The 19,168-nt window shown below is 44.3% G+C and overlaps 1 protein-coding gene across 3 annotated transcripts in view; it reads right to left on the bottom strand.

The window, feature by feature from the left end:
- The window catches only part of flr (fleer), a 331,879-nt gene that overhangs the window by 73,587 nt on the left and 239,124 nt on the right, over positions 1–19,168 (bottom strand). For 2 of the 3 annotated variants that reach the window (XR_005463422.1, XM_038819902.1), the window contains exons 14-15: positions 11,469–11,679; positions 6,735–6,764 (exon numbers count right to left, since the gene is read on the bottom strand). Coding sequence is in view for 2 of the 3 variants with exons in the window: in XM_038819902.1 (XP_038675830.1) it covers positions 6,735–6,764; positions 11,469–11,679 (241 nt within the window). In the remaining variant the exon portion in view is untranslated. The remainder of the gene's footprint in view (positions 1–6,734; positions 6,765–11,468; positions 11,680–19,168) is intronic. The other variant, XM_038819903.1, reaches the window with a different exon arrangement.

Below are 19,168 nucleotides of genomic sequence, written 5' to 3'. Positions count from 1 at the left end.
AAAAGGAAGTGGCAGGACAGGTTGAGAGAGTGGTTAAGAAACCAAATGGAGCAGGATCTTAACAACATTCATGTTTTGGTTAATAAGTAGCAAGTAGCATTTATGCCTCATAAGTGCCAGGCAATGATCATCTGTGTGTTACCATTGACCAAAAAATGAACTGAGCCAGAGATGTAACTTTTAAAAAACAATTCTTTCTTTCATGGGATGTGGGTGTTGCTGGCTGGGCCAGCATTTATTGCCCATCCCCAATTGCCCTTGAATTGAGCGGCATTTAGGAGACAACCACATTGCTGCGGATCTGGAGTTGGCCTGACCGGGTAAGGACGACAGATTTCCTTCCCTGGAGGACATTAATGTACCAGATACGTTTTTACAACAATTTAGAATGCTTTCATGGTAATAATTTTAATTTCACATTTTGTCATTGAATTCAAATTTCACCATCTGCCATGGTGGCACTCATGGTGGGTTTGTTACTCTGGGTCTCTGGATTACTAGTCCAATGACAATATCATCATACCACCGTCACCCCAGATGCTGTAGATGTAACTGCAAGTTAACAGCTAGGAATTCTTCAGAGAGTAACCCACCACCTGACTTTCCAAGCTGTCCACCATCTATAAGTCACATGGCTGTGATAGAATACTATTCACTTGCCTGGATGAGTGCAGCTCCAACAACACTCAAGAAACTCAACATAATTCAAGACAAAGCAACTCCACCACTGACAGTGGCAGCTGTGTATACCATCTACACGATGCAACTTACCAAAGCTCCTTTGGTAAGGGATTTTACCAAAGGTACCTCCCAAACCCAATGACAAGGGCAGCAGATGCATGGGGATAGGGGCTGGTTTAGCTCACCAGGCTAAATCACTGGCTTTTAAAGCAGACCAAGCAGGCCAGCAGCATGGTTCGATTCCCGGACAGGCGCCGGAATGTGGCGACTAGGGGCTTTTCACAGTAACTGCATTGAAGCCTACTCGTGACAATAAGCGATTTTCATTTTTCATTTTCATCCCACACCTCCAAGTTCTTCGACAAGCCACACACAATCTCGATTTTGAACAATAGTAACCATTCCTTCACTCTCACTGGTTGAAAATCCAGGAATTTCCTCCCGAACAGAATAATGGGTGGACCTACATCACATGGACTGCAGTGGTTCAAGAATGCAGTTCACCACCACCTTCTCAAGGGTAATTAAGGATGGGCAATAAATGCTGGCGTAGCTAGTGATGCCAACATCCTGTGAAGGAATAAAAAAGTATCCTATGCTTTATTAATGGGGCATAGAGTACAAGAGCAAGAGGGTTATGTTGAACTTGTATAAGACACCAGTTCAGCCTCAACAGGACTTCTGGCTACTGCAGTTCAGCAAGGACATAAATACACAGGAGAGAGTGCAGACAATGCAGATGAAAGTGATTCCAGGGATGAGGATCATCAGTCATGAAGACAGACTGAAGTTAGGACAGTTTCTTTAGAGGAGAGGGCTGAGAGGAGATTTGATAGAGTTATTCAAAATCAGGAGGTGCTTGGACAGAGTAGATAGGGAGAAATTGTTCCCACTTGTGAAGATATAGATCGAGACTGCATAGATTTAAAATAGTTGACAAAAGCAGCCAAAGGAATACGTGGGGTGATATGCATGTGAATAGTATTGCACATGGTTAGCAATGCGATCTCCAACCAGCTGGTGGTGTCAGACATAGGTCACATGATGTGGGAGACTCGGCAGTTGGTAGTAAGATGTACAACAATACAGCCACACATTGTGTTCATGGAACTCAAGTAGTAAACTTAGTCTGTATAGAATTCTGTATGTTCATAGAATTTACAGTGCAGAAGGAGGCCATTCGGCCATCGAGTCTGCACCGGCTCTTGGAAAGAGCATCCTACCCAAGGTCAACACCTCCACCCTATCCCCACAACCCAGTAACCCTACCCAACACTAAGGGCAATTTTGGACACTAAGGGCAATTTAGCATGGCTAATCCACCTAACCTGCACATCTTTGGACTATGGGAGGAAACCGGAGTACCCGGAGGAAACCCACGCACACACGGGGAGGATGTGCAGACTCTGCACAGTTGTATGTATCCTTCCACCTGTTGATCAATAAAGCATCATTCTAGATAAGTCACCAACAGTTCTGTATGCATCATTGCAACACGGTCACAGAACACAACATGGTACCAGGGGTGTTAAACATTTAAAGGTAACAGCAGAAAAGGCGAGGTGAAACCGGCCCAAGATCAAGAAAACAGAAGATTCTTTCACTGACCTGGTGAATTACAGCCATTGGCGACTCAACGCAACAAACGTCAATGAAATTCGAGATGGAAGGTTTAAAGGCTTCAAGTATCCGGTAATGTAGATGAAAACTGGCGCGTTTTCAAACAGCAGTTTAAGCTCTTATGTTTCAGACCTTGGCCTGCAAGCACAGCCTGACGAGAGGAGCATTGCATCGCTGCTAACGGTGGCAGCTCCACAAGCAATCAAAATCTACAATAAGTTTGCTTTTAATAGCGAAGAGGAAAGCAAGAGATCCAATGAGATAATAAAGTACTTTGAACGGCATTGCTCTCCAAAAACAAATGAAACATTTGAAAGACACTTTTCGTATGCATGCCCAGATACCAAGCAAAACTTTCAACAGTTTTGTAAACGACTTGATGCTCAAGGCCCAGTCCTGAAATTTCCGTAATCTTAAATCATTGATGATCCGTGACCAAATAGTATTTGGGATATTGAATGATAAATTCCTTGAAAGATTGTTAAGGGAAGAGGATCTGGAATTGGAAAATGTGATTAAGATTTATCATGAGAGTGAATTGGCTGCATAGCAGATCAGCACACAACATGGAAGAAGACGCCAGTGCCATCAGCACTGTGATGCAGTTCAATAAGAAACGTGGTCTCAGTGCGGGCAGCCATTTTTAGCGGCCAACCGGAGCCGCCATCTTATGCCAGAAATGTGCCACGGAAATGTCCAGCATATGGAAAAGTATGTGACAGTGCGCGTCCTACAATGGACCAAGTCGGAGCAGTTAATGCGGTGAGGAAGTGTCTATGGAAGAATGATCTCATTTCAGTCAAGAACCAGACCAGTCCGACAAAAAAAAGTAACAAAGTCCTTCTGAATAGTCGTGAAGTCCAGACAGTGAGTGGCCAGACGGTTTCTGTGACTCTCAACGGGATATGTTGGTGCAGTTATTTGATGAGAAGCAAGACCCACTGCTAACTTTGAAGTCGGTTGCCTCCTGCATGAACACATAATTCCATGTGCAATGTTGTACTTTACAGAAGTCTTTGCAGATGATACTGACTCCGATGATGAATACCATGAGGATATTTACGAAGACCATGAAGTAAAGGTTCGGAGGATGATCCGGAGGTGGGTGACTTTCGCGGGAAAGATGGCACACTAAGTGAGGGAGCCTGTGAAGTGCTATGCCAGTGGTTTGGTGGGAATGACGAGGTGATCACAATGAACGGCCAGACTGAGCTGGACACTGAGCAGTGAAAAATCCCTGAGATAGCGTATGAAGAAATTAAAAGTGAGTTTGCAGGAGCTGACACCTCGGAGGACAATGTCTCAGCTGTGAACAAAACAAAACAAAACAAAACAAAACAAAACATGGATAATATCATACCCATCCTGGAGAAAGTGGCTCTAGAGAGGTCCGGGGAATCATTGTAGGCTGTTCAGGTCGTGGAATCCCCAACACTCATAGCCAATCCACCGAAAGATGAGTTGGAGAAGCTGTATCCAGTTCCACGACGACAGACGATAATTACATAATTTTAACAAATGGGAATGAATCACCGGCTGTATCTGTATGCAGCTCCACAACAACAGTTGGTACTGATACCGTGTTACTTGACTTGGCTGTATCGGTATGCAGTTCCTCGTCATTGGATGACACGTATATATTACCATAAGACGAGAGTGAGTCACTACCTGTTCTTTCTGGAAAAGATGACTTATGCATTGGAATTCAGAGTGATGAGGAGCTGTCACTTGGGGCTCAAAAGCAGGATGTAGAGGCAGCACCCAACATTGGAGATGTGCATCCAATCCAGGCACCAGAGTGCGATGCGCTGCAACCAGCCGTTGAAGGTGCAGACTTCACCACCATCGTGCAGTCCCAGGTTCACGCCAACATGAGTCGTCTCTGCAGATGACCCACAAACTACTGCTTCCATGGCACAGGCCAGCGGCAAGCTACCAGGGCCGAGTGAAAAAAGAGCAGTCACAAAATCAGTCACAAAATCGTTCTCAAAAACAAAGGGGACAGTCGGAGTCATGTTGACATCGAACAGGAGGGGGTATTTGGTCTTTTGAAAGATATTAAGGTCGATAAGTCTCCTGGGAGGGATGGGATTTACCCCAGAATACTGAGAGAAGCAAGGAAGGAAACTGCTGCGGCCTTAACTGACATCTTTTTCTCCTCATTGGCTACAGCTGAGATCCCAAAGACTGGAGATTATCTAATGTGATACCACTTTTTAAGAAACGTAGCAGGAATAATTCTGGAAACCAAAGCCTGGTGCACCTCACATCAGCAGTAGGTAAATTATTGGAGAGAATTCTCAGGGACAGGATTTATACCCATTTGGAAACAAATAGGCTCGTTAGCAATAGACAGCATAGTTTTGTGAAGGGGAGGTTGTGCCTCACTAACTTGAGCGAGTTTTTTTGAGGAGGTGACAAAGATGATTGATGTGGGGAGGGCGGTGGATATTGTTTACATGGACTTCAGTAAAGCCTTTGACAAGGTGCGTCATGGCAGACTGATCCAAAAGGTGAAGTCACACGGGCTCAGAGGTCAAGTTAGTGAGACACGACCTCCCCTTCACAAAACCATGCTGCCTTTCGCTATTACGTCCATTTGCTTCCAAACGGGAGTAGATCCTGTCTCGAAGAATTCTCTCCAGTAATGTCCCTACCACTGACGCAAGGCTCACCGGCCTGTAGTTCCCTGGATTATCCTTCTTAAACAAAGGAACAACATTGGCTATTCTCCAGTCCTCCGGGACATCACCTGAAGACAGTGAGGATCCAAAGATCTTCATGCTCATGCCTGACGCATTGTCAACTGACGGCAGGTTTCACCAATGAAAAACCTCCCCAGCACAGGATCTGACATGTCTCATGTGCACACTACTGGCACTTTAAATTTTAATTGAAATTGCATTGGAAGTAGCAAAAAGCAAGAAAGCTGAATTGGTACCCTTCCTGTTCCACTCTGGGGCTATCTCACATTTAAATTGCACCCCAAGTCCTACTTGTTTGTATCTGAATTTTACCCTGGACCCTGATTTGCACAGTAAAACAACCTTATGCCTCTTTCAGGCAAGTAGGTCCTTATGAATAAACAGCTAAATAGACATAAAGCGTCAAAGGGGAGGTACCATCTCCTGATTTTTAGCTTCTACCTGTTTTTTTAAGGCCCCAAACCCTGTGTTGATGACACTTTTAAGGTAATTCTGACTTTGGATAAAACAGGTTCAATATATATCTCCGGATTTTAAGTTTTAATAACTTCGCAGAATTTCCTCACATCAGCCCTTAATTTCACTTGACAAAGTTTAAACTGGTGACCTTTATCTTACTTTCACAGTACTGTTTATATGTTGCAGACATCTATTTGAACAACATCTCTGTAGCTCTAGTCACCTCTCAGTTCCTAATGCCTTCAGTCTCTCAACAGAACTCCGACGCTAAATGTGTCATCACTCAGACTTGGCAAGAGAATAGCAATTATAGCTTAAAACTATGATTTAAAGCATATATTAAGGCTGCACATACAGCAAAAAAGTTTATCTCTGCAACAGAAGTTGTACTACCCCTTATTGTTAATTCAGTGTTTGAGGACCCGGGTTCGACCCCGGCCCCGGGTCACTGTCTGTGTGGAGTTTGCAATTCTCCTTCTCCCCGTGTTTGGGTGGGTCTCATCCTCACCATCCAAAGATGTGCAGGTAAGTGGATTAGCCCCACTAAATTGCCCCTTAATTGGAAAAAAAAATTGGGTACTCTAATTATTTTTAAAAATTCAGTGTTTGAGAGACTACCCAGTTCACCTAACTCACTGTTTTCACAATTTAAACCTTTATATCCAAGTTGCATTTCTCACTGGCCCCCAGCAGTTACCAAATTAGGTATCAAACTATTAGTTAGCAAACTAGCTTCACAACAATTCCATTAAAGAAAAAAACTATTTTATAAAAATATAGTAAGTCATTTTACAATAAAAACTGATTTGATATGATGAATTTAATATAGAAGTCCTGACATAGCCTTGAGATGGGATATTGCAATTTAAAATTACAATAAAGACACAAAATCATAACATTAAACAACATATTCCACATTCAGATCATTCCCCATTAAATCAGGTCATTGATTTAAAAAAATCTCATCTATTGTCATTTACTGAGAGTTCTATCTTGAAGGGCATCACTGGATGTTACCTTGGCCTAACCACAGCTGATGTAGATGAGAAGTGATGCGACGTTGGCCCAGCTACAGTAGACACAGGTAAAAGGCACCAAGATGGTTTGCTTATTTAAGCACAAATTAATACTTTTTTTTTTCATGTATTAACATTAATGGTAACTCTTAAAACGTCATCTACCATCAGCCCAATGTAGCTGTTACTGAATAACATATTTCAATTTTGGCACAGTTTGAAAAAAATCTGCTTAGAACGGACTCTAGATTACCTGCAATTTTGCCATGTTCAAGTACAAATCCTGATGGAATATAGATGCAATATTTTAAGAACAATCTCCCTTAAATGTAAAAACTAGAAATAATATTTGACAAAAATTAATTATTTTTACAATTTAAAGAAACATTTAAAATTTCTTTTTTGGAACAATGCATAATTTTATCTCCTTAAGCAATCTTTTCAATAACTTTATTTCTAATCTTCCTTTACTATAATCATGGGTTTGCTTTTTTTATGAATCTGGTGTACAAGTTAACCTAGAACATGGAACAGTACAGCACAGTACAGGCCCTTTGGTCCACGATGTTGTGCCAACCATTTATCCCTACACCCCTTCAATTTACTGCTGTCCATGTGCTTGGCTAAGCGTTGCTTCAATGTCCCTAATGACTCTGACTCCACCACGTCTGCTGGCAACGCATTCCACGCAGCCACCACTCTGTGTAAAGAACCTACCTCTAACATCTCCCCTATACCTTCCTCCACTCACCTTAAAATTATGTCCATTTGTGACAGCCATTTCCGCACTGGGGAAAAGTCTCTGGCTATCCACTCTATCCATGCCTCTCATCACCTTGTACACGTCTATCAAGTCACCTCTTTTCCTTCTTCGCTTCAGTGAGAAAAGTCCTCGCTCCCTCAACCTTTCTTCAAAAGACCTGCCCTTCAGTCCAGGCAGCATCCTGGTAAATCTCCTCTGCACCCTCTCCAAAGCATCCACATCCTTCCTATATTGAGGCGACCAGAACTGGGCACAATATTCCAAGTGTGGTCTAATCAGGGTTTTATAAAGCTGCAGCAAAACTTTGCGGCTCTTAAACTCAATCCCTCTGTTAATGAAAGCCAACGCTTTCTTAACAACCCTATCAACCTGGGTGGCAACTCTGAGGGATCTATGTACGTGGACCCCAATTCACCTAGCAAATTCTGTATCCAGACAGCCAAATTTCCCTGTATCCCATGCTCTCTTACTTTCTGAACGAGCCTATCATGCGGAACCTTATCAAATTTCTTACTGAAATCCATATACACCACATCCACTGCCCGACCTTCATCAATGTGTCTCGTCACGTCCTCAAAGAATTCAATGAGGCTTGTGAGGCATGACCTGCCCCTCACAAAGCCATGCTGACTTTGTGCAACTTCTTTGCAAAGCTATTATAACTGCCAATGTCACATTGGGTGATGTGCCGGAAATCTCTTGCCGTTAATGGACTCAGCTGCCAAGTATCGTGTAGGCCTTCAAGTTTGCCATTTCTGATCAGATATTGCAGTTAGTGGAAAGATGTGCAAGTCATAGAGTCACTGTGGCACACAAGAAGCCATTCAATCTATCGAGTCCATGTTATCACTACATAGAGCAATCCAATCAGTCCTGTTTCTCTTGTAGTCCTGAAAGTTTGTTTCCTTTAAGTGCCCATCCAATGTCATTTCAAAATCATTCAGTGTCCCTGTTTCCAACACCCTGATAGGCAATGAGTTCGAGGTCAACTGTATATAAAACAGCTCCCCCACATCTCTTGCCCCAAACTTCATATCTGTGTCCATTGGTCATTAGCTAATGGAGAACTCATGTTCTCTACCTTAGCTGTACTTGTCATAATCTTACATAACCCGATCACATTTTCTCTGTTCCATCACAAGCAATCAATAATAAATAGAAAGAAAACTAATTAGTACAAAAGACAAGGGCACTAGATTGGAACAGGGCAGATTTTAGAAAAAGGAGTGACCTGGCTAAGAAATAGAAGGAGAAATTGATACATAGAACTGTACTTCAACAATTGCATGCTTTTTAGGAGTAAATTACTATTAAAAAAGACTCAGAACATTACAGATATGAAAATAAGGGAAGTTTAAGAAAGGGATAAGAAAATAACAACGGAATACAAAGAGAGAATTTAAAAAGAACAATAAAGTATTTTCCAAACATACTAGTAAAAGGAGAATTGATAAATGTGAAGTGGGATCTAAGAGGAGACGGTGGTGATTTAATAAACGATGAATGGATATTAGCAGCAACTTTTTATTACTTTATTTCAGTGTTTACGAAACAGGAGGTTGGGGAGGAGATAAATCCATAACTGTCTAAAAGTTGTGATGTGGAGATGCCGGCGTTGGACTGGGGTGAGCACAGTAAGAAGTCTTACAACACCAGGTTAAAGTCCAACAGGTTTGATTCAAACACGAGCTTTCGGAGCGCAGATCCTTCCTCAGGTGAATGGCGAGGAATGTTCCAGAAACATTTATATAGACAAAGTCAGAGATGCTGGACAATGCTTGGAATGCAGGCATTTGCAGGTAATCAAATCATTACAGAACCAGGGAGAGGGATAATCACAGGATCCCTGGATCTGTAATGATTTGATTACCTGCAAATGCCTGCATTCCAAGCATTGTCCAGCATCTCTGACTTTGTCTATATAAATGTTTCTGGAACATTCCTCGCCATTCACCTGAGGAAGGAGCTGCGCTCCGAAAGCTCGTGTTTGAATCAAACCTGTTGGACTTTAACCTGGTGTTGTAAGACTGCTTACTGTCTAAAAGTTAAGTGAGATCCTATAATAAATCAAAAGTAATCGGTTAGCAAAGTTAATTAAGTTGAAGTAGGACAATGTGTTGGTCTGAGAGACATACATAAAAAAATCACAGAATCTTACTGTTCAGGAGACCATTCAGCCCATCCTGCCTGTGCCTATAACTTTCCAATTTTTTCCTTCAAATATTTATTCTACTCGCTTTTGTAAGTTACTAGTGAACATGCCTCCCCTTCAGGCAGTGTATTCCAGAGTTACTCTGCATTAAAAAAATCTCCTTAACTTTTAATCTTTTACTAATTACTGTAAATTTGTGTTCCCTGGTTACCGGCCCTTCAGCCAGTGCCAATAGCTTTCCTTTCTGTATTTATCAAAATCCTTCCTGATTCTGAACACCTCTATTGATGTTAAACTTCTTTGCTCTAAAGTCAACCATCTCAGCTTCTCTAACATTTCCACATAACGGAAGTCCCTCATCCTTGGTACCATTCTAGTAAAGCTAGGTCATATACTTTCTATAGCTTGATACCCAAAGTCTGTGGATGCTGAGAAATGGGGGTTGGGAAGTGGGGAGGTGGCAGGGACGGGTGGGAAATAGCACAGACCTAAAGATGATATTTCAAGGTTCTATAGACAGTGTACAGGGAAACTTAAAAGTAGTCAATGTGATAACTGGTTTCAAAAAAGGGACACAGAGTGAACCCAGGTAATTACAGGCTCATTTGTTTAACATCTATGGTCAGGAAAACAATTGGTATCTTTATTAAAAAACAAGTTCCTGAATATCTGGATGAATAGGAAATAATTGGAAGTAGGCAACATGGCTTCATATTAGCAGCAAGAATGATGTTGAGACAGTAAGAACTGCACACATTTTAATCAAAATAATCCACTACTAGACTAAAATAGATTTAATGAATCCAACCTACCTTTTCCTTTGGAAATAATTTACTTCTTATTTAAAAGCAAACATCAAAATATTTTCATTGTGAAGCTATTTTGACAAATGGAATTAAAATGTTTATAGAAAATTAATCTTATTTCTTAAAATACAATTTAGAATCTTTAAAATCCAAATTACAAGCTGCCAGACAGGATAATATAACATTTAATTATTCCTTCAATTAGTTAAATCTAAGGGGATCAGCGGTTATGGGGAGATGGCAGGAGAATGGGGATGAGAAAAATAGCAGCTATGATTGAATGTCGGAGTAGATTCAAGTGGCCTAATTCTGCTCCTATGTCTTATGGTCTTACGATTTAAGTTAAATTCTTCACTTGGTGCTTTTGTTCTGTGTAATTTATGAAATTCTGTGAAGTTGGGAAAGCTCAATGAACTTTCATAGATTTATCTGAAATTATCAGTCTCTCTGACTTTGTAGAATGTATTCTGTACAAAAAAATCTACTGCTTGAAAAAGTGGGCAGCCCTATTTGTCTGTGAACTAATTCAGAGGCAAATTATTGGAGATATTGCATTTGACAATTGAATGCCTGTATAAAATGTATATTACGTGCCCAGTAAAACTGGCACATTTATTATTTCAACTTAATGCTGTTCTAATTTATTGGACAGACAAAACCACCAAATGAAAGTATTTCAGTGATGATCAATTTTCTGACAATTTAAGTTCTTAGGTTTGTGTTCAGTAAGGAAATAGTTGTCTTGCTTCAATATAGAATCAATTAAATTTAGGGTTCAGACAAAACAAAGAACAAAGATGCTCCGACCATTCCCGTCTAACCTAAAAATATATGAGGAACATTTCCAAAAAATTAACAACTTTACAGAAAAGGAGTACTTAATGATGTGTTGACTGCCACCACTAAAGTCACACACACACCTTTACTTATTATTTTAAAACTAAAAATAAACTTGATTTTGCGTGTGGCTCCAAAAAAGCAAAAAGGTTCAGGTTAAGGGCACCTATTGATCACCTATTTGAAAGTGCATATTAGGATATAGATATACAGTATCCCATAAATATTTGGAAATGAGTAATAATTCTAAATGCTGGTGAGTATATACTCATTATTATCCACATAATCAAGTTTTCATTCATAGTAGTTTGATTGCCATTAGTCTGTCAATAACAAGCATTAAATAAAATCATCAGGGTCAGAACAACTTAAAATGATTATTTCACTATGGCTTTAGAGCAAGACTAAATGCAAATATTGGTGTCTTACATTGTCGTAATGTTTTTTCACAATTGGTTCATAGAAGCCTATTGCCTCTTTATATTTATTCTCTTGCATAAAGAGAACATGGGCAACATTCAATTTCCAAACATCGTGCTCGTTGCAGAACTCCACTGATTTTCGGAAGATCTTCTCAACCATTTGGTAGTTTTCCAAGTTCCAGTAGATTCTGGCCTGAGCCATAAGCACTGGAATATACCTGACAAAATAAGAACGAAAGAATATAAGAAGTAGTGGGAAGAGTAGCTAAGCCTGCTCTGCCATTCAATAAGAATGTGTCAGCTTCCCCATATCCCAGGTTTCCGAGACACAAAAAATATTAAATATACTCAACAATGGATCTCCAAAACCCTTTGGGGTAGACAATTCATTTTTAAAAAATATTTTATTAAGGTATTTGAAAGTTGTTATAACAGTAACATAAACAATGACATCAACATGGTAAAATAGGCAGCACGGTGGCACAGTGGTTAGCATTGTTGCCTACGGCGCTGAGGACCCGGGTTCGAATCCCGGCCCTGGGTCACTGTCCGTGTGGAGTTTGCACATTCTCCCCGTGTCTGCGTGGGTTTCGCCCCCACAACCCAAAAAAGATGTGCAGGATAGGTGGATTGGCCACACTAAATTGCCCCTTAATTGGAAAAAATAATTGGGTACACTAAATTTATTAAAAAAAACAAAAAAAAAAACAAAACATGGTAAAATAAACATCCCCCCCCCTCCCCCCGCCCCCGGCCCAATCTCCAGGCACCTCAACCATACAACAACAATCCGCCAGCCACCCCCCCCTTGGAATACTGCATCTGCTGACATTTTAATTTTCCCTGAGAAAGTCGACGAACGGCTGCCACCTCCGGGAGAACCCCAACATTGACCCTCTTAAGGCAAACTTTATTTTCTCAAGACTGAGAAACCCAGCCATGTTACGAACCCAGGTCTCTACACTCGGGGGTTTTGAGTCCCTCCGGGCTACCAGGGAGGCAAAGGCCAAGACATCGGCTTCTTTCGCCCCCTGAACTCGCGGATCTTCTGACACTCCAAAGATCGCTCCCTCTGTACTCAGCACAACCCGTGTTTTTAGTACTGTGGATGTTGCCTTAGAAAAATCCTGCCAAAACCCTCTTAAGCTTCGGGCATGCCCAAAACATGTGGACGTGATTTTCTGGGCTTCCCGCGCACCTCGCACAAGTATCCTCAACCCCAAAGAACTTACTCATCCTAGTCACTGTCATGTGTGCCCGGTGCACTACCTTAAATTGTATCAGGCTAAACCTGGTGCATGATGAGGAGGTATCTGCCTATAGCCCCGCCTCTATCTCTCCTCCTAGCTCATCCTCCCACTTGCCCTTAAGTTCCTCCACCGGAGTTTCCTCCGTCTCCGAAAGTTCCTGGTAAATATCCGATACGTTCCCGTCTCCCACCCAGGTACTGGAAACTACTCTATCCTGTCTCCCCCATGGCGGCAGCAGCGGAAAGGCCAACACAATATTTCTTGCACCTGCAAATACCTAAAACCATTCCCTGCTGGCAATTTAAATTTGTCCTCTGCTTTGGAGTTGGGAAAGCTGCCATCTATAAATAGATTCCCCCATCCTTCCAATTCCTGCTTTCTGCCAACTCCGGAACCCGTCATCTAGCCTACCTGGTACAAACCTGTGGCTATTATAAATCAGGGTCCAAATCGATGCTCCCTCCACTATCTTATATCTCCTCCATTACCCCCAGATCCTCAGAGCCGCCACTATCACGGAACTGTGGAGTATCGGGCCGGCGAGAACGGCAGAAGTGCCGTTATCAATGCTCCCAGACTGGTGTCTTTACATGGCGCCGCATCCATCCCCTCCCCCACTACCCACTTCCTATATTAGCCGCCCAGTAGTAATTGCAGAAGTTCGGCAGTGCCAACCCACCCTCCCCCCCGACTGTGCTCCAGCAACACTTTCTTCACTCGCGGGGTTTTACTCGCCCACACAAAGCCCAAAATAATCTTATTCACCTGCTTAAAAGGGCCTTAGGGACAAAGATGAGGAGGCACTGAAAGACAAACAGAAATCTGGGGAGGACTGTCATTTTCAGGGTCTGTACCCTCCGCACCGGTGATAGCGGGAGCATGTCCCATCTCTCAAAGTCCCCTTCCATTTGTTCTACCAACCAGGATAGGTTTAACTTGTGTAGTACCTCCCATTTCCAGGCCACCTGGATTCCCAGATATCGAAAGCTCTTCCCTACCATTCAAAGCGGCAGCTCTCCCAGTCTCTTATCCTGTCCTCTTGCCTGGATCGCAAACATCTCGCTTTTCCCCATGTTGAATTTATACCCCGAAATATTGCCAAATTGCCCCAAGATTCGCATTACTTCCCCCATCCCCTCCAACGGGTCCAAAATGTACAAGAGCAGGTCATCTGCATAGAGCGAGACCCGGTCCCGAACCAGCCCTTTCCAGTTCCTAGAGGCACTTAATGCCATGGCCAATGGCTCTATGGCCAGAGCAAACAGTAACGGGGAGAGGGGGCACCCTTGCCTCATCCCTCGGTGTAGTTCAAAATACCCCGACTTCAGCCGGTTCGTACACACACTCGCTACTGGTGCCTGATAGAGCAACCGCACCCAGTCAATAAAGCCCTCACCAAACCCAAACATTCCCAGTGCCTCCCACAGATAATTCCACTCCACCTGATCAAAAGCCTTCTCCGCATCCATCGCTACCACCACCTACGCCATCTCTCCTTCTGAGGGCATCATAATAACATTTAGAAGCCTTCAAACATTGGCCTCGAGTTTCCTGCCCTTAACAAATCCCGTCTGGTCTTCCCCTATCTTAGTCAGCAGTTTGGCATCCACATTCAGTAGAGAAATCGGCCTGTATGACCCGCATTGCTCCGGATCTTTCTCCCGTTTCAGGATCAATGAAATCGAGGCCTGCGACATTGTTGGGGGGAGGACTCCCTTCTCTCTTGCTTTGTTAAATGTCCTCACCAGCAGTAGGCTTAATATCTCTGAAAACTTCTTATAGAATTCCACCAGGTAGCCGTCAGGCCCAGGGGCCTTGCCCGACTGCATCCCTCCAGCCCCTTGATTATTTCCTCAATCTCTTATTTAAAAAAAAAATTTAGAGTACCCAATTAATTTTTTACAATTAAGGGCAATTTAGCTTGGTCAATCCAAATGTTAGCTTGGTCAATCCACGTACTCTGCACATCTTTGGGTTGTGGGGGCGAAACCCACCCAGACACGGGGAGAATGTGCAAACTCCACAGACAGTGACCCAGAGCCAAGATCGAACCTGGGACCTGGCGCCGTGAGGCAGCAGGGCTAACCCACTGTGCCACCGTGTTGCCCATTTCCTCAATCTCAATTGGGGCTCCCAGCCCCTCCTCCACACTCGGGAATGTCAACTGATCCAGAAATTGCCTCATCCCCCTCACCCCAGCCGGGGGTTGCGACTCATATAATTTACTATAAAAGTCCTTAACACCTCGTTCACCCCGCTGGGTCCAGGACAGGATTACCGTCTCTACTCTTTACTACCTCCCTGGCCACCTCTTTTCCTGAGCTGGTGCGCCAACATTCTGCTTGCCTTTTCCCCGTACTCATAGATCACCCCCTTTGCCTTCCTCAACTGTTCCACTGCTTTTGCTGTGGTCAACAGCCCAAATTCCACCTGTAACCTCCGCCGCTCCCTCAGTAGCCACACGTCCAGTGCCTCCGAGTATCTCCTCCACTAATCTATCGCTCTTCGCCCGTTCCACCTTTTCTCTGTGGGTCCGTATAGAGATTAATTCCCCTCTGACTATTGCCTTCAAAGCTTCCCAGACCATCGCTGCAGAGACCTCCCCTGTATCATTTGTTTCCAGGTCGTTCTGGATGGACTCGTTAACCCGCCCACAGATCGCTTCATCCGCTAGCAACCCCGCATCCAGTCTCCACAGCGGGCGTTGCCCTCTCTCCACACTAACCCCGTAGATCCACCCAGTTCGGGGCATGATCCGACACTGCAATTGCCGAGTACTCAGTATCCACCACCCTCGGTATTAGCGCCCTGCTCAGAACAACAAAGTTGATGCGAGAGTATACCTTGTGGACATGTGGATAAAAAGGAAAACTCCTTTGTCCTCGGCCGTGCAAACCTCCATGGGTCCCCCCATCTGTTTCATAAAATCCTTCAATTCCTTTGCCGCAGCCAGCCTCCTCCCTGTCCTGGATTTTGACCGGTCCAATTCTGGATCAATAACTGTGTTGAAGTCCCCTTCCATGATCAGGTTATGTGACTCTCAGTCTGGGATATTACCTAACACCCACCTCATAAATTCCACGTCGTCCCAATTCGGAGCATATATGTTCACAAGTACCACTCGCACCCCCTCCAGCTTCCCACTCACCATTATGTACCTACCCCCCTTGTCTGACACGATTCTCCCTGCCTTGAATGCCACTCGATGGCTGATCAAGATCACTACCCCCACTGGTCTTTGAGTCCAGTCCTGAGTGGAACACCTGGCTAACCCACCCCTTTCTCAATCTTGTCTGGCCTGTAATCTTTAGGTGCATCTCTTGTAGCACTGCCACGTCCGCATTCAGTTCCCTCAAATGCGCAAACACGCAAGCCCTCTTGACCGGCCCATTCAGTCCTCTCACGTTCCATGTGATCAGCCTGGACGGGGGGGGGTGGGGGGGGTCTTCCAACCCCCACCCCCCTGCCGATTAGCCATCACCTCTTTTGGGCCAGGCTCGAGCTCGCGACCTCCACTTCCTCGAGTCCCCACTCGGGCTGTCGCCGTTCCCAACCTCCCATTTGTCCCCTAGTAACAGTTCCTCCCGTCAGCAAAGCTGCTCTCCCCCCCCCCCCCCCCCCCAGCAACACTAGAAACAAATTCCCCAAGTCAAGCTCCAGCTTAACACCTGGTCACCCCCCACTGTGCTTCAGAGAGTCAGCTGACCCATGCTGACTCGATAGTTCCCACCACTGGCACCAAGCAGTCTGTCGCCCTATTGTACTCTCCTCTCTCCCCACGAGATCAATAAACATTTTAAAAGCATCACATTCCCCAGTAAAAAAACAACGGAAAAAAGTGAAGAAACAGCCACTTTAGAAAAATAGTCACTCAAAAAGCAGAACCAAGTTCAAAGCCCCTCCCCCCTCTAACAAGGTCCCTGCAAGACAGATCAACCTTTAACCATCCACACAGTCCATTGTTTCACATAGAGCTACTTAAATTTAGACAATCCAGCATCACAAATTGCTGCCACAGTACTTCTCCCAGTCTTAAGTGTCTTTTAATTCACCTCCAGCTTCATTTCTTTAATAAAGAATATAGAATATAGAACAGTACAGCACAGAACAGGCCCTTCGGCCCTCGATGTTGTGCCGAGCAATGATCACCCTACTCAAACCCACGTATCCACCCTATACCCACCCCAACCTTACCTAACCTTACTTTTTTAGGACACTACGGGCAATTTAGCATGGCCAATCCACCTAACCCGCACATCTTTGGACTGTGGGAGGAAACCGAGCACCCAGAGGAAACCCACACACACACGGGGAGGACGTGCAGACTCCGCACAGACAGTGACCCAGCCGGGAACCGAACCTGGGACCCTGGAGCTGTGAAGCATTTATGCTAACCACCATGCTACCGTGCTGCCCTTTGATACTTCGGTCTATACTTCGTCTGCCGTTTCAAAGTAGAAGTCCCGTTCCTCATGTGTGACCCACAGACGGGCTGGGCACAGCATCCCAAACTTCACCCCATTCTTAAAGAGGGTCATTTTTGCCCGATTGAACCCAGCCTTTGAGCCAAATCCGCTCTCAGGTCCTGATAGATGCGCAACTCATAGTTTGCCCACTTGCTTCTCCGTTCTTTCTTGGCCCACCACAAAACGTGTTCCTTGTCCACGAAACGGTGAAAACATACCACCATGGCCCTCGGCGGCTCGTTCGCTCTAGGCTTCCTCGCGAGGGCTCTGTGCGCTCTGTCCAATTCCAGGGGCTGAGGGAACGCCCCGTCCCCATCAACTTCTCCAACATGTCCATCACATAGGCCCTCGCATCCGATCCTTCACTGCCTTCAGAGAGGCCAACAATTCTCAGATTCTGCCTCCTTGACCTATTCTCCAGTTCCTCCAGCATCTCCTGCATGCTTTTCTGGCGGTCATTCATCATCCCCACCTTGCTTTCCAGCACGGTTATATACACCTTGTGCTCGGACAACATTTTTTCGACCTCCTTGATCGCTCTCTCGTGGGTTTCCTGATTCTGAACCACTTGGCCAATCAAAGCCTTAATCGGGTCCAGCGTGTCCTTCTTCAGCTTGGTGAAGCAATTCTCAAAAAACTTCACCAGCTGCTCCGTTGACCACTGTGCTGTCTCTCCGCGTCCATGCTGTCCCGTGTTACCAGCTCTGCTTGCGTCTCGCTTATAGGACTTTGTCGTCTCACACGGCCACTTCTGGTCCAATTCTCCATACACCGGAGGGGGACTTCTCCTTACTGTCTCACTCTTCACTGATTTATCCCATACAAGCCAAAAAGAAACGGGGGAAAAGTTTAAAAGTCCGTTACAGGCGGGAGCTATCAAATGTGGGACCTACTCCACCATGGCCGCCACCGGAAGTCGGGGGAGACAATTCTAAAGATTCACAACACTCCGAGTTCTATTTAATCTCAGTCCCGAAAGGCCTACCTATTTGTCCTGAGACTATGCCCCTTAGTTTTAGAATCCACCCTGGGGAACAACTTTGCAGCATCTATTCTATCAAGCTCTCTCAGAATCTTACATCTTTCAATGAGACCATAAGACATAGGAGCAGAATTAGGCCACTTAGAACATACACAGAACATAGAACATAACAGCGCAGTACAGGCCCTTCGGCCTCGATGTTGCGCCAACCTGTGAAAACCCTCTTAAGCCCATCTACACTATTCCCTTATCTACCATATGCCTATCCAATGACCATTTGAATGCGTTTAGTGTTGGCGAGTCCACTACTGTTGCAGGCAGGGCATTCCATGCCCTTACTACTCTTTGAGTAAAGAATCTGCCTCTGAAATCTGTCCCATATCTATCTCCCCTCAATTTAAAGCTATGTCCCCTCGTGCTGGACATCACCATGCGAGGAAAAAAGCTCTCAATGTCCATCCTATCTAATCCTCTGACCATCTTGTATACCTCAATTAAGTCACCTCTTAACCTTCTTCTCTCTAACGAAAACAGCCTCAAGTCCTTCAGCCTTTCCTCGTAAGATCTTCCCTCCATACCATCACGTCTGCTCCACCATTCAATCATGGCTGATATTTTCTCATCCCCATTCTTCTGCCTTCTCCCGATAACCCCTGATCCCCTTATTAATCAAGAACCCATCTATCTCTGTCTCAAAGACAATCAATGAATTGGCCTCCACAGCCTTCTGCGGCAAAGAGTTCCACAGATTCACCATCCTCTGGCTGAAGAAATTCCTCCTCATCTCTGTTTTAAAGGATCGTCCCTTTAGTCGGAGATGGTGTCCGCTGGTTCTAGTTTTTCCTACAAGTGGAAACATCCTCTCCACGTCCACTTTATCCAGGCCTTGCAGTATCTTGCAAGTTTCAATAAGATCCCCTCTCATCCTTCTAAACTCCAACCAGCACAGACCCAGAGTCCTCAAAAGTTCCTCATATGACAAGTTCTTCATTCCAGGGATCATTCTTGT

The sequence above is a fragment of the Scyliorhinus canicula genome, chromosome 15 (assembly GCF_902713615.1).
Source record: "Scyliorhinus canicula chromosome 15, sScyCan1.1, whole genome shotgun sequence".
Classification (NCBI taxonomy): domain Eukaryota; kingdom Metazoa; phylum Chordata; class Chondrichthyes; order Carcharhiniformes; family Scyliorhinidae; genus Scyliorhinus; species Scyliorhinus canicula.
Note: the sequence above shows the minus strand (reverse complement) of the source record. Positions and strands in the feature narration are given on the sequence as shown.